The sequence below is a fragment of the Zerene cesonia genome, chromosome 20 (assembly GCF_012273895.1).
Source record: "Zerene cesonia ecotype Mississippi chromosome 20, Zerene_cesonia_1.1, whole genome shotgun sequence".
NCBI lineage: Eukaryota > Metazoa > Arthropoda > Insecta > Lepidoptera > Pieridae > Zerene > Zerene cesonia.
Window position 1 is genome coordinate 6,515,571 of NC_052121.1, and position 16,105 is coordinate 6,531,675.

The 16,105-nt window shown below is 33.2% G+C and overlaps 1 protein-coding gene across 6 annotated transcripts in view; it reads right to left on the bottom strand.

Moving 5' to 3' along the window:
- Nucleotides 1-15,977, bottom strand: part of LOC119834795 (GATOR complex protein Iml1) — a 22,489-nt gene extending 6,512 nt beyond the window's left edge. Inside the window, exons 1-24 of one of the 6 annotated variants that reach the window (XM_038359301.1) lie at nt 15,704-15,977; nt 15,375-15,512; nt 15,124-15,293; nt 14,535-14,801; nt 14,183-14,325; nt 13,546-13,733; nt 12,525-13,002; nt 12,226-12,374; nt 11,744-11,941; nt 11,130-11,282; nt 10,718-10,873; nt 9,396-9,410; nt 7,803-8,020; nt 7,429-7,640; nt 6,859-7,033; nt 6,258-6,455; nt 5,404-5,487; nt 4,118-4,200; nt 3,090-3,161; nt 2,616-2,814; nt 2,423-2,534; nt 1,975-2,196; nt 1,278-1,438; nt 522-690 (exon numbers count right to left, since the gene is read on the bottom strand). In XM_038359301.1, coding sequence (XP_038215229.1) covers nt 522-690; nt 1,278-1,438; nt 1,975-2,196; nt 2,423-2,534; nt 2,616-2,814; nt 3,090-3,161; nt 4,118-4,200; nt 5,404-5,487; nt 6,258-6,455; nt 6,859-7,033; nt 7,429-7,640; nt 7,803-8,020; nt 9,396-9,410; nt 10,718-10,873; nt 11,130-11,282; nt 11,744-11,941; nt 12,226-12,374; nt 12,525-13,002; nt 13,546-13,733; nt 14,183-14,325; nt 14,535-14,801; nt 15,124-15,293; nt 15,375-15,512; nt 15,704-15,746 — 4,003 coding nt within the window. In that variant the 5' untranslated portion in view covers nt 15,747-15,977. Of the gene's footprint in view, nt 1-521; nt 691-1,277; nt 1,439-1,974; nt 2,197-2,422; nt 2,535-2,615; nt 2,815-3,089; nt 3,162-3,395; nt 3,440-4,117; nt 4,204-5,403; nt 5,488-6,257; nt 6,456-6,858; nt 7,034-7,428; nt 7,641-7,802; nt 8,021-9,395; nt 9,411-10,717; nt 10,874-11,129; nt 11,283-11,743; nt 11,942-12,225; nt 12,375-12,524; nt 13,003-13,545; nt 13,734-14,182; nt 14,326-14,534; nt 14,802-15,123; nt 15,294-15,374; nt 15,513-15,703 lie in introns of all 6 variants that reach the window. The other 5 variants (XM_038359300.1, XM_038359302.1, XM_038359305.1 and 2 more) reach the window with 5 other exon arrangements.
- Nucleotides 15,978-16,105: the final 128 nt, after the last annotated feature.

Genomic DNA, 16,105 nt, shown 5'->3' on the forward strand with positions numbered 1-16,105 from the left:
CCCTTATATCGTTCTAGATAGGTCACCTGGTGGTTCAAATGACCCGTAATTTTTTCTATATGGGCCTGTAGTCTATCAGACGACCACCCTTTCTGCCAATTATCACATAAGAAATAATTATAATGCAAACCTAATGTATTTTCTAATCGAATTCAATGATCGATGCTTATTCATTTTCAAACAGTGTTCGACTCGACATTTTTAATGTTTTTATTTTTAATCTATATTAGAAACATTCATTTCAAATGAAATATGAAGGTCACGGACGAACCAGTTCTAATTTTGATGGCTATACTAAGTAGCTTTTTCCTTAACCTATCCTTATATATCACTGAGAAACACGTATTATAACGATACTAAGAATTAATTTGCAACGAGATATAAGAATACATTCATCACATAAAAATAAAGAAAGGGATTGAATTTGGACAATTTTAGTGAGAAAAATATTAAAAAAGACTCGAAAAATTATTCTACCAGAGTATGCTATGACCTTCTTAGGATTTATTTTCTATAAATACCTTCAAATAAAGCACTCTTCCCCCTTAGCAGCGGTTCTTCATTTAATGGCACATAAATAGGTCCTCGTAAAGGGTCGGATTTCTCGGTAAACGGCAGCGCTAATGGGTCCGCTGGGATTGGAACCATTTGTAAACGGCAACTCTGTGCTTTTCTCGCCCAGCCAAAGATCTACAGAGTAAATACAGTAAAAATTATTTTGTACTTGTGTAACTTCGGCCCGCAATGTGTCAATGGAAATATTTCTGGGAATGAGATATTTAACCACTGTAAAAAGTGTGCTTCTATAACTTTCTATTCATTATCTCTGGTCACAAAAATCATAACGTAACGGCGTGTATAGAAAGAAAATTAAACAAACAACTTTTTTGTCTTTCATAACGGGTAACTGTTCGCGGTTCGCCTTAGGGTAAGCGATCACCACCGTCCATGAACATTCGCAGAGGTAGTGCCTTTATGAATGTGCTGCCCGCTTTTAAGGGGTAAGGGATAAGGAAAGGATTGATGACTGGAAATAAGGAATGGAATGGGAAGGGTCAGGAAAAGGAAACGGGCCACATACTTTCTCATTTATAATATTACTAATTATTTACAAAATATGTTTACACAGCTAACGCAAGAAGAGGTGTGATTTTCTGTCCTATAAAACTAAGACTATTAGCTTTAATTGAATTGAATTTACAGATACTCGGATACGGATACGGTCACTCCCGTCGCTCACGCGTATTCAACAACATCAATGAGCGCTGAGCAGTTACCAGTTCGGCGACAATGTTCCCGCTGGCGACGGCCCACTGTATGCACATCTCGTAGGCCTGGTCCGGCCGGAAGGTGGCCTGGTAGCGCGCGTGGCCCCACTCGATGCGGTCGCTCTTGTTGTTCACGTCTATGTCCAGGTGCGTGTTCTTGTACAGCGGCACTGTGCGGAGATAACGTACGAACACGTACGTACATACGTTTATGTAGTTATTCGACAGTGCGTAAGATTATATTATTGGATAGTTGGATTTTAAAAAAATCTATGGCTTTGAATGATACTGGAAAAAGCACTTATATTGAGAAAAAATAGATAATCAATTTGTATCATAACTGTTTTTTTTGCTACTGTGTTTTTAGTTTGTAGATGTCTCAAGGTAAGTTATTTTCGCTATCGGCAATTTAATGAATATCGTCGCCATTATCCCTACTATTTTCATAACAATAGGGACATGATTATTTTACTATTAAGTACCTATGAGTAAAAAAAAATATGGAAATTATCCTTAATTAGTCTTAGAAACAACAGTTACAATAACAATTTGTTATATTAGTAATTTCAATATTCTAAACCCTGTGTGTTATGAACATCTTTGCTTACAACTTCAAACCATTATATCAAATCATTTGGTTTAACAGTAACATTAAACATTCCTAATGCAATGACAGCTATTGACATATAAATATATTATTGCTTACTATCACCATTCCCCAATTGCATATAATTAGGGTCAATATGATCGCAGAGAAAAGCTGGAATTCCAGAATCGTCAACGACAGGACTAGAGCCAGATATATCTATTGCGCCGCTGTTAGTTTCTGAGTGTAGTATTGGAGACCGTGGACCCAATACTTCCACTTCCATCCATTCATTTTCAAAACTTTGTAAATCGCCTAATGGTTTCACATAGTCTGTTAATTCTGAAAGTAAAAAGATGCACTATACATCATCAAATATTTAAAATGAACTCATATTCAGAAAATAATCAGGAAACTAAGTAAATTAAGGGTACAAATTGTATTGATAGATCTTATTTTGAAGTAGAATAGACTTTAAAAAACCCAGATACAAATAAAATGTTAAAAACGTATATATAATTTAATTCATTAGAACATAATTTGATTAGTTTATTAAAGTATACGTCACCTCTCTCCTCATCTTTCTTTTGCGGAAGAATGTGATACATGTAGTAGCCAACAACAAATCGTTCCAACATATCGCCAGAGGCGTGACATATCATTTTTTCATGTAGTAATTTCTGGAACCGTGAAAATTATCTCAATAGACATTCACATGTACAAAATTATTATTAAAAAGTTATTAAAAATCAATCCAATACCTCCATAATGCTAGTCGCTTTTTGACACGTAACATTTTCCATGTTAGCCTGAAGCCAGTGAATGGAGTACATTGAAACAAATGTATGAGACGGCAGGCTGACGGTTTGTTGCAAAAAACCGACGCCCAATGTTGGGTGACGCATACGATCTCTTATTTCCGATAATGTCGCATTCGATTTGAGTTTTGGTTCGATAACGCTGGAAATATTTATAAGTTTATTTTGTGGAAAACGTTGAACGAAGAAAAGCTAAGATCATGTCTCTTATCAAGTTTAAAACTACACTAACATTATAAAGAAGAGGAAACTTTGGTACATTGTATGTTTGTAGGAGTAACGATACCATATATAACCGCTATAACGATATGTGGAATGTTTTATAAGAAAACTGTGTTAATTTAAAAGATCTTATTTCTCGGTCAGTTATTAAGAACTAGGTACAAGGACATAATATGTAAAGTCTTGAAACAATACCCATCATCGTAAGCATCTTCACTTTCACCCGTTTGAGATTGCGCCCTCTCTAAAACAGCTTTAGCTGCTGCCCTGTAATTAGTACATAGATAAACACATCATGAAAACACCATTCCATCACGTATTATTCACTAAAGCATTAGTAGCAAAAGCAACTGAAACGAAATAATTAATAGAATATTATGAAGGTGAGTAAAGAAAACGATGTGTACTGAAACCATTTTATCGAATGACTTATAATTATATAAAAATGGTTTCAGTAGCCATTAAATGTAAAACAAGATATGAGTAAGTCATCATACTCACTTGGTTCCTTGGCTAGCATTTAGTGACTTAGTAGGTGAAACTTGCTGCAATGAAACATTCAATAAAATATAAGAATATCAAGCGACCTAGAGGAAGGGAATGCAGTTATAAAGCAAAATATATAGAGTATTAAATATTAATAGTTAAATAGGTACTTAAAATAATAATTGTTTCTATAAACAGTTTGCGAATCGTATATTTGTTCCAGCCCGATATATTAGCGTAGGAAAACTATAAAGCGTTATAATAAGAAATAAAGAGAATGACACATAAATAAAGACTGTGAGAAGTGACTAAACGAAAGGTCAAAAGCAGCACTCCATAAGCAAGCCATCCTATCACCGCATTCGAACACGTTTCTACAAAAGGAAGAAAAGCCGGGTGCACTCAAACGATAATAATAAGCAACCTTATCGCAAAGAGATTAAGCGTTACTTATTTAAATCGCGTTATTAAGACTGCACTGCGATTCAAATTATGCTTATGAAAAAGCCATTTGAATCATAGCTTATTTGTAAAAAAAGATGATTTTTTTATTGATTCTCAACCATGTTTTGCCTTTATCAAAGATTAATTACAAAAATTTTGTAAGCATTCGAATTAAGCATATGATGAAAAGTAATCGAAATTTTAATTCATTACTCGGAGTTGATTTAATAACATGTTTGAGGGATTTAATTCATCTTAATTCACAAAGATATTCGTTATGTATAGGTACTGACATAGCCTCGATCCGAAGGCGCGGTCGGTCGGGGAGTCGCGTGCTGCCGACGCGCTCTCTGAACGGAGAGCTCGACACACCGCCCTGCTACACCACACAACACGCATTATACAACACTATCGTACTATCAACTTGATTGCTTTCGAATTTAAACCTTGTCTGACCACTGTTTAGATTCAATTTCTATGAGCAAATGACTTGAATAGTTTTTTCCACTTGCAACTTTGGGCATTTTTGATTTTAAAGTCATACACATAAGGTTGAATTTCGAATGAACTTAAAATACAGACGTGTACGTGTTGAGCTTTAGCTTACTAAATACAAGGAAGCTAGCAAACAATTATAGTGTAGTGCAGACCGTGCATATTTGATTTAATTTACAAGCGGTGCTCATATTTAGGCATTGCGTACTAACTATTTGTATGTAATTATGACTTACAAGCTTCATTTATTTAAATATGATCTACAACTGTACAACAATTATTGTTACGAAAATGTAAGAACTTCCGGAACCCACTGCTTTTGTTATAAAAATATTATTAACTATAAACTCAAGTTATAATTTTGTTAAATGGTTATGTTTTGTTAAATCAATCGAGCTGCCATACGCCACACCAACTTTATTTTCAATTTTATTTAAACTTTGTGGTATTTTTATCGTGTAATGGGAAATGGGAGATGATAATGTAGGCAAAATAACAAGGCAAATATCATTGCTTTCATAAGTTAAGTAAAAATAGTAAGGGTTTTAAAAGCATCGATGAAAATGGTGATAGGTACTAGGAACGTTAGAAAATATGGTCTACGACTTTAACTTTAGACTACGTATTCGAAGTTAAAGAAACATATGAAATGAATATTCAGCTGTTAACAGTAATACATACGTACAACGTAATTAGAAAATTCGAGCCAGACTTCTAAAAGTCTAAACATATAGTAGGTAAAATAAAGAAAATGGCATATTACAAAAATAATTTATATGTTTTACGTTATAACGTTACGTTGACCTAAGTGAGCCTGCACTACTCAATTCACGCAAAAGTAAGATACGGACGTGCTTATCGGAGCCCTTATTTATTTTGATTTGCTGTAAATTTTCTTTATTACATCAAAACACGGGGAAATTTTGAAAAATTTTTATGGCGGGAATTTAGGGTTAAAAAAAATTGTGACATAATATTGAGAGACTAAGTTTTTATATCAAAAAATGGTGAGATTTGCAAAAATTTTGATGACATGGGGGGGAGGGAGTTGCGACGATATTCTGAAATAATCTAGCCCGTATACCTGGGCGTTCCGCGTGAGGATGGACGTGGAGTGTCGCCTCCGAGTGAGCGCGGCCTCCGACGCGTTGCACGCCGCAGCCGCCATCTGCACCCACACCGAAATCTCCTCAAAAATATCCCATCCATTCCGGGTTTATATCCACCGATCGTAGCGACCGTCATAAATCCCGCAAAAAATTTTGAAAATATCTGTCGCCTCTCGAGTTCCACGTTCAAAAATTGTTTAGAACGCCCAGTTTGCGAGGCCTTTTTTGTTATTTATGTTCGTTGTGAACATGTATATATGAACGATTTACAGTTATTTAGTTTCGCACAAAACTAAGTCATGCAAAATTGGACTCAAACAAGAAATTTTAAATATCACTGAGTGCGAACGTTAAAGAGGAACAAATGGCATGCAATAAAATATAACAGACACAGTATTTGAAGTATAACTGAGAGAAACATATTGCAACATGCATACTATATCTATGTGAAATTCAAAATATCGTGTTTGAGCAAATAAATTATAAATACACAAAGGTATCGTTAATGTGAATAAGTATTTGAAGCTTTGTAAGTTTATTATTTGTTTAATAAATTGTGCATTTTAAAGTCATGCAGTGCAATTTCTATGTGTTTCGCATTCATTTGGGTGCAAAGGTTCGTGCTAAGTCGAGATTTACTAACACAACAACTTGTGGCATACTTGAAAATTATTTACAAAGGTAGTGTAACAAATAACAATTAAACAGAATTATTTAAATGTATTCAAATGGCAGTTTAAGAAAAGTTCTAGAAATGTATTCTATTTGGAAATAAATTACTATATTTCAAACTACCCTCTTTATGACCATCTCACCTTATTATACTTACCCTTTGTTTGTTAGGTCTTTTGACTTTATTGAAATACGATTCGGTCATTTTTAGGAATCCTTCGGTGAGATGATCTAGGTCATGCCGCGTAGGGGTCGGGTACACGTCACAGTGTGTCGACTCGTCTTCCAGTATTTGCTTCGTAGCTGGATTGTTGAGTGGTAACAGCAGTGTTCGGAAACGCCAATATTTTAGAGGCTGAAAGAAATTTATTACATTTTAAGTTTTCAAGAAACAGTTGAATGGAAAAAACTGAGAAATTTTATATAGTTAGTACAGCTGTTCGTCCCGGTTTTGTCCGTAGTTCATAATATACTCGTATATCCTATGTCACTCAGTGAAGTTGTAGCTTTCTAATGGTGTAAGATTTTTTTAAATTGGTCCAGTGGTTTTTGCGGGAAAACGCTACAGTTAAAATATGAGTGTAGATAGTTAATAGCAATATCAGATATGAGTTAGTGATATAAACATAGATTTAAATCTATCCAAGCTACACAAAAGACATAGAAGCATATTTTATTAATACTAGATAATAATACAGAATTGTTTCTGTTCTCTATTAAAATTTTGATTTCATATTGATAACATTAATGAAGTTTACCTCAACAAGAGCAAAGTCTGTATCTCCTCTTGTACAAATATAATGATCCATGTAGTTCCAGTTGTAGTTCTCCAGCTTCTCCGTCGTGAAGGCAACCCAGGACACTTCATATGTATCGTGGTTCGGAGCGTGGAAGCGATATCGATAGTGGATGTTGAATGGCGGATATGGATGCCTGAATGATTACAATTTTGTAATTATATGTTTTATATAGCTATATATGAACTTTAAAATTTTTTATAAAATATAAAATTGTAAATTTAAAATATCTCTTAACATAATATGGTAAATTAATCACATACGGTATAATTAGTTAAATATAGGTGTATTTATTCCAACTCATATCAAAATTAAAAGATCGCAAGGATATTCACATATATTAGTTTATTAAGAACTATTTATTTTATTAATGAGATACTTTTATAGAATTACTTTTGAATCGTCATAACAGTTTTAACGTTTAACACCACAGTGAAATGATTAATAAAGCTCATTCTAAAGATATGAATAATATAAATTTGGAGTAAGGAGACGTTCGAATAAAATTATAAAAATTAAAAAAAAAATTACCTCGGTCTATATCTCGTGACAGTAATAGTAGACCCGACCAACGTCAATTTGTGGAATATCCGACCAATGGAGAGCAAGTATCGTTTAGTAGGTGCCGAGTTCGCTGGTTTCCCGCACTGCGGCGCCACTTTCGACGGCGGTGGCGTGTGTGTCGATGGACAGTGAGATTCTATCACTTCATTCTCATTAACGCCAACAATGAGCTGAAATCCCTGGAAAATATTCCGCTAAACTTTGAGCAAGATATTTGAAATGTGACAAACTGATCTAATTACGTTTTTTTAATTCTTTGATTTTTTTTTCTTATTTAAACATCAAATATACTGAACAGCTTATTTGTAATATATACGGTGGATAGTTAAAATATACCATACCTGTGCCAGTCTCTGTGAGACGAGTTCTTTGAAAACCTCCATAGTGGTCAATGGTTCTTTATAAATAGCTCGATTTTGTGCAAAATCAGCGTTCACATCGTCAGGCAGAAGATTATAGTCTGACACTAAATAATCATTTTGTAGCGAACGTTTATCCGGAAAATAGTCAGTTGTGATCGGTAAACAAGCTGGTATGGTCAGGGACTTCCAATCCACTCCTGTTTTAGAATTAAAGTTTGAAAATTTTTGTACTCGTATAAGTATACACACACTCCGACATTAATCCCTTTAAAAAAAGCGTGTTAATTTCCATATTAGTACACAAATAGAATGATCTACGAACTTTTTTTTCATTCCCCAGTAACAATCGAGGTTTTTAGGTTAAGGTTCGGTTGAAATGCGATCTGCTTATAGCAAGCTGCTCTTAACAGCCAATAGCATTTTTCATGCGATTATACCCCGATCCCACAACCAAGCGTATTAGTATTTCGTGTGTCACGCATGATTCGTGCAAAAAATGCTTATGCGTTAATATTATAAACATGATTAAGTTAAGGTGTAATAGTATGTTAAATGTCGAAAGATTTTTTTCTTAATTACTTAGTTCATTAAGTATATGTGAGTGAACAAGTAGTATTTATTTAGTTATAGGAACATTGCTGACCAAACGAAAATTTATGTACTAGCGCTATTTATGGGTACTTGTATACTTTATATTGTGGTTTCATAAATTTCTTATTTGGTCCTTAATTTCTATATAATTAAATATTTGTGTGTGTATATTAAAAAGTGTTTGCTAGCGATATTTGTGTTTAACACTAAACATGCATTATGTCTGTTATGACATCAAAAATACTTCTGAGCCTTCGTGTAATAAAATTAATAATTATTATTACAGTACACGTCTTTGTTGCGATGGGCCACATGAAATTTAAAATATTCATCATCAATTACAAAATGCGAAAAAATGATGGCTTTTCTAAGATTGAAACACCCTGGAAAATGAGACCAATTCAATATTCTTTTTTTATTTAAACTAAACAAAAGGCAATTTATGTGACTTCATAAATATAAACATATACTTCTGCGAATATTAAAAAGGGAAAGTTAATTTGAATGCAACACCTTTAAATATATTAACTTCAGGGTCAAAAATGGCATGGAGTAAATTATAAGCATATGACTATATTTAGAGCCAATAATATTAAATTTTTAATTAAATGATAACTACAATTACATACGAGCACATCTTTTTGCACTCTTAAAATCAATGCATTTAATACCCAAAAACACTGTTCATGGGGCCAATCGCACATTTTATCATTGATACTAAGCATATATTGGATTTGCTATAATTTTATAAAGCATATCGACCCCCACAGAATAATTATTTACGAAAGTGGAGGGTTTGCCTCACTCGTTAAGTCTATGTGCACGATACCCCTCGCAAGATCGTACTAAAAAATACTTAACCATAATTCTCATTAACAATAAGAACGTACGCAAGTTTCGAGTTCGATCGCTCGGGGTCTCGCATCTAATAAAACCTGTATCTAACTACGAGATGCAAATCCAATGAGTGGGATATCAAACCTATTGCTCGATTCGCTTTTGTCCGCAACGTTCCATAGTGTTTGTTGATATTCAATTCGACGATATCATGAAAAATTAAAATGAGGCGACTTATTATATGGTACTGGTAAGTGATTATGATTTGTAGGTTATGAAGTTTGTCCTTCAAATTGTAGCGCAACGTTTATTTAAAATATTTCTATTTTATTTTGATCACGCAACACGATCTATCACTGTTTTGTTTTATATAACAATTAGATGTGTTAAACGCAAACATAATAAAATAAAAAGGAACATACAAATCTTATATCAACTAAAATAATTAATATAATAATAGGGCACAGATACAGGTAAAGGGCAAACTTGGAAATGTATTTACAAGACGTACAGCAATATTATAACAAAAATCATAGTAAATATGTACATGTTTGTATGCAAGGATGACACTGGCTGTTATTAAAGCACTCATAATAGTGTATACTCAACTATATTTTATACAGTACTATGATGTAACAATTTTATTGATGCTTAAAAGAATAGCTATAGTCCATTCGTGTTAAGAAAATTATGAGTCATCAGTGCAATGACGAAAGGGTGTATTCACAATGAAGTAAAAATTAAAACACTTAAGAATTAAAATTTCATGGAAACAATTTGTCTTCAAATTACTTATAACTAATTGGTATCGCTACATTCTTCATTTATATTAAATATAAAAGAATTTTGTTCTGCAAGTACCATGACAATATCGTCATAATTCTTCGCGTATCCCAAGTTCGTATTCCAACGATTAGCGGCTATTAACGCAGTATTGTGTTATTAAATACTTTATGTAACTTATTTTTCTACGTTTTCTTTTGTGCTCAAAAGAAATTCAGATAGAAAAAGACAATAGGCGATAGGCGAAGAATTTTAATTCCATTCCGCAACTTTATCAAATATAAATTATATTGTCGGTCCCTGTGAATGCATGCAATTTCTAGCATTCTAATTGGCTGGGGGGCGTGGCTAGGCCGGTGGACAACGATGACTCATTATTTTCTTAGCACTAATGAACTTTAGACCTGGTATTAGTTATTATTTTAACCAGTTACAGTTACTTTTTTCTTATTTTCTGTTTTTATTGCAATTCCATTGAAAATAACAAATTTTTTGACGAATAAAAAATGTTTTGAACACTTGAAAATATGTTTACATTCTTTATCTCGTTTTTTTAGGATCCAATCAATTTAATCGAATTTATTATATATATTGTTTACTTTATCATTTATTTTTATACAGGAACTGTAAATACATTCAATACTATTACATAAATAAATATCTCATTATAAAAGTTATCATACCGGTAGTCAAAGCGGGAGTCCACTCCTGCTCTCCCGTAGCACCCCACAGGAGCGCCAAGGAGGCATTATTGGTCGTGGACGGAGTGCCTACTATAGTGCCGAGTACACTTAACGCACCTGAGGTACTTATAAGACGCTTTCGGCTCATTATGTTACCTGGAATATTATTGGATATTTGAGATTTATTATATCAAGAATGTAAAAGAAAATTAAATCTTATTCAATCACAAAATAAATTTAAGTCAGTGGTAGGAGGTCCCCCTTACAACTGATTTGCATATTGCATAGGCAGCGAGAAAATCATCAATGCATCGACCAATTTGCATTTAAGAAATATCGAGTACTGCCACCATAGTAATGATGGTTTGGGAACTATAAACTATCACCCAGTCACATAATAAACCCCACTCACCATCAACTTGATACACGGGGTGATTGTTGTTAATCGTCGAGCCGTTCTCCTTACTACTGACGTCGTGATCGCAGCGTTCGTGCCGTGTGGACGCGGGCTCGCCCGCCGGCCGCGCTTGGTAGTGATGCTGCTGTATTAGAACACCAGTTGGACCTGTATCGGTAATTAATTAATAGATAATTATTTTACTTCTTTATCTTTATAATACATAAAAAATAAATAAATAGCATGTATAGCTTTAAAGCCAACAAAAACAATACGAAATTGGTACGTTGTGATTAGGATAATTGCGTTTAATTAAAAAAATAGGATAATTTTATATAAAAAATGTTTTTTTTCATAATCAAACATATAAATATATTTTCATACGCATATTTTATCCCACCTATCACAAGCTGCGTATACGTTAATTGGTGTTACCACAAAAAAAAACCATAATCCACCAACCAATTCTAAAGCATTTTGTCACTTGTAAACTAACGTGCGCATCGCTACGTACTATACTATTGTTTATATAATATATATACTATTGTAGTATTTGTAATGTATATATATAAAAAAACTATTAAAAAAAGGCAATATCGAATTTGCCGATAACATATCAAACTACCCACCTTTAGGGAATATATGCGTCCACCGGCGTCTATTGCTCGTCAGTTTGACGGTGACGTGCGACGGATCGAACGGGTTGATCAGCGCCCGCCCCGTCCGTATGACCGGCTTGTGGCTGGTTATCGAGCTCCTTGGTGATAGACGGCTAATAGATATCGCTGAATCCGTCGCATCGCTGCCCGTTTCGTTTGCGTATTTGCCTTTAAGAAAAAAATAAATAAAAAAAAAGCAGCTGAAGACTGTAACAGTGACGAGAGATCACGATCCTCAACTATGAGGAACCGACTGAGGAGGAGGAGGATACTTATACATCTAATTAGTGAGTTATATTGGCATGTTTTTAGGTGCACTTTCTTATTCGTTTTCTATATTCATTTCAAAAATTCAAAAATTCAAAAATGTTTATGTACAAATTTAACCCCAAATTTGTAAAATACAGTAAAATAGCTGACATTTTTTTTTACAATCTAGTCTGTTTACTTACTGCAATTACTAAAAATATCGCCAAGACTGTGATGTATGTCTGGATCAGACATTTTTCGCTGATGGATAATGGAGGCGGGTGGACTTTTCCTACTTATGCCTTCTAGACCTGCGACAGATGTTTTTTTCGTTCTTGCCACTTTTTGAACACTGCAATATTACAAGGAAAACTCCATTATGGATGTAATTTATATGAAATTCATAACAAGAATACTATACTTAGTTATTACTTAATCCTGTCCTTTCATAATTCTACAAAATTAATCTAACAATTTGTTAAATGTTAAAAAAAACACTCACCATGTACTATGTGCAGGGGGCAGTTGAAAAACTTGTGCATCATACGCGTCGTAATCAAATATCGAATTATGCATATATTCATCCTCTTTCAATAGCTTTCCTTTGCTTTCGTCTTCATACATTTTCTTTAACGGTTCCTGACTTTTTCGCGGCGGCAGTTTTATCCTCGGAATGAAATTTGAATATGCAACTTTTTTATTTGTCGAATAGAAGGATAAGTTGATCCAATGAGGCATTGAATAGTCGTCAATGGAGTTGAGATTGCTGTCTTTATTGTGAAACTTTAGTAAAGGTACTGCATGCAATGGTTGTTCTCCGACACAGACCAGGTCACTGCCAACACCATTGTCTATGATTCTTTGTTTCGTGACATTGGTAAGTTCTCTATCTACCTCGAACACTCCTACACCGGGTGTAATGACCACGCTTAGTTGACCAGTTCGATCGAAACATCTATCCAGATAATGCTTTTCAAACACTGGAAAAGAAGTATTAAGTAGTATATATCATAATAAATATATTTCCCAGGCAAAATGAATAATTTCACCGCTAACAAACGGCATCGTGAGTTTACAAAAGTTTGTCATTTTCATATTATGCCAAGATTTAACTTTTTTCTAATCGTTCACAAGGAGGTGGTTGTGAAACGAAGTCTCGCTTAGTGGGGCTCCTGTTTCTATATAGTTTTAAATAAAAATGAAACGAAATTAATCTAACCCACCCCCTAATCAAACCAAAAACTTCTGGTACCAAATTCTCGGCATAACAAAAATTAGCGTTTGTAATCTGACGACGCCGTTTGTAAGTGGCGAAATTGTGTAATTTGCTTTGCACATATATACTTTAAGAAATGATTGAAAATCAATCTAAATTTTTTAACATTTTATTTACAAGTCATAAATAAATATAGAAATGTAATATGAAATTCGGTAACCATTAAATTTTATATAATTTTAATATTATCTGAACAAAATTATATTTTGCAAACTTAATATTTCAATTCATTAAGTAGAGTACATACCATTTAAACTCATATTAAGGACTTCAAGAAAATTTCCTTGGGCTGCTGTAGAGTTAATTGCTGTAGGTATCTCCATATTAGGTCTTTCATGATATTGCAGCACAATTTTTTGATAGTCAGTGAAAAGTCTTCTGAGTTGAAGTAAAACATTTGACCAATCTTCATACCTTTCATTTTGTACAGCAACCCTGGGAATTTATTTAAAGTAATGTATATTCACCTATATACTAGCTGACTCGGTAAATGCTGTTCTGCCTTACTCTTATATTTTAGGGGCATGAAATAGATGTTGGCCGATTCTCAGACATACCCAATATGACACAAAATTTCATAAGAATCAGTCTAGCCGTTTCGGAAGAGTTTGGTAACTAAAATTGTGACATGGGAAATTTTATATCTATGATAAAGCTCAGCCCTATGTTGTAATACAATGCAACAAACTAGATACTTTATTTTTACAACATGGCTCTTTTTTGTATATGATGACCTGAAAAATGCCTTTAATAAAAAAAAAGCATTTAATATTATGGTTGCTTAAAATTTGGTGGTTATTAAAAAAAAAAATTAATAGTAGATGAGCCATTACAAACTGGAAATAGATAACAGAGGATGATTCTAGTATTTATATTCTATGTACCTATAGAAATCTTCATAAAATCGGCCCCTGTAGTCCTTTTGTAAACATTCTTTCATGTGTTGTGGAAATTCTTCTAAGGCTTTTGCTTTATAAAATGTCCTCGAAAACAAAACTATAGTCACTTCATGGTTGCTTCCATTTTTCTGAAAAGTTTTTTAAATATATATATAGGTGCCAATACATAAAATCTTATTTGATGATGAAACAAAATTTAATTGCATATATTTAGTTTATATGCTACAGTAGCAATGCAATGCTCCATACTCAGCTCAAAATGCAAATTACCTAATTTTGGGAATTGCCAGTTACCTTTTATTACTATTATAATAAAAAATACAACTAAGACAAATACCTTCCATTTCGCAAAGAGATCAGCAAGGAATCCATTTACAGCTTTCTCAAAATACAAATCACCGTGTATGTCAAAATCCCACATTTCTGAAGACATTTGTATGAAGAGATAGACCATGGAAGTTGACGATCTGAACACAATTTTAGTATCCTCTGTAATTACTCCGCAGGCAACTCTGTCGCCCTGAGACCACATTTCATACACTTGACATCTAATTGCTCCCCCACAGTACTCTATTTTCTTGTTGATATATACACATGTGCTCACCTTAAACAAACATGAAATTGTTCAATTTATTAAATAACAATTATATTACTCAGGGAGTAAAAATAACAATCATTTTTAAGTGACACATTTGGCCACCAGGCAGACAAAAACAAATTGACTGATAAAATAGGTCTATTCATTATTTTAAATAATGAAAAACAGAGTACAAAAAATTATAACATCAAACACAAATAAAACCACACTGTGTGTAATTACAATGTCCGTTGAAATCCTACAAAGTGACCGAGTAACAAAACCAAAAAAAAAATCTCAGAGAAAACCTTCTATGTTGTTGGCAATGAAGATTAAAAAAATAACTTACAAGATGATTTTTTAGCCTCCACATTTCTGATCTTCCCATATATTGGTCTTTGAATGTAAGTTCAACGGAATCCAAAGCCACATCAGCCACATTGACAATATTGACGTAAACATCAGCAAATGTTCTTAATTGAAATGTTGTTGCTATGCTATGTTCCACACTGATTGTATCTATAACAATATTCTTAGTATAATTTAAGTAATTTGATATACTGTAAGGCTTAGATTTGAATATAGGAAATAAATACGCACCTCTGCCCCTTCCTGGAGCATCAACTTTCGTAACTTGTAAAAGGAGTCTTGGGTAATCATTTTCAGGGTGATAAATTTCAACTACGTCTTTCTCTTTCAATCCCGGGTAATCTTTTAAATTTATTATGAGATCTTCAGCTAAAATTAAAAACAAAACACATTAGAAACGATAGTAAACATTTTAAATGGCTAAACAATGTAAACAATAAATTAAATAAGCATATTAATTGTATTACGCGCTATTGATCAACTTTGCCTTTTTATTATTGCAGATTACAGTTTCAGATTGTTTAGAATGAAATAAATAAATATGAGATCTTATTACTTACTACTAAAGCTAGGCTGATGAACTATTAATTTGAATGATTTCATTGTTCCTGATTGGTATTTACACTAACATATCTGTATTTTAATCAGTGAAATAGTGATATTTCACTATTAAAGTTAGAGAATTTATGAAAATACTAGGTAGTAGGTACACAAGAACATAACAGAACGTTTATTTTTATCACAGATTAAGTATTATTTACTCTCACAGAAGTCACAGAGTAAGTCAAGTAAATAAATATATATACAAAATAGCTGACCGTCGTAACAAGTGACATTTGAATAGTCAATACTAGTATGATGACATATGTGATCTGATCACAAGAACTAGAATCGAACACAGAGTATGTGAATGACCACAGATTGTGACAGCCAACATTCGTCAAAATAATCTTAACAACCCA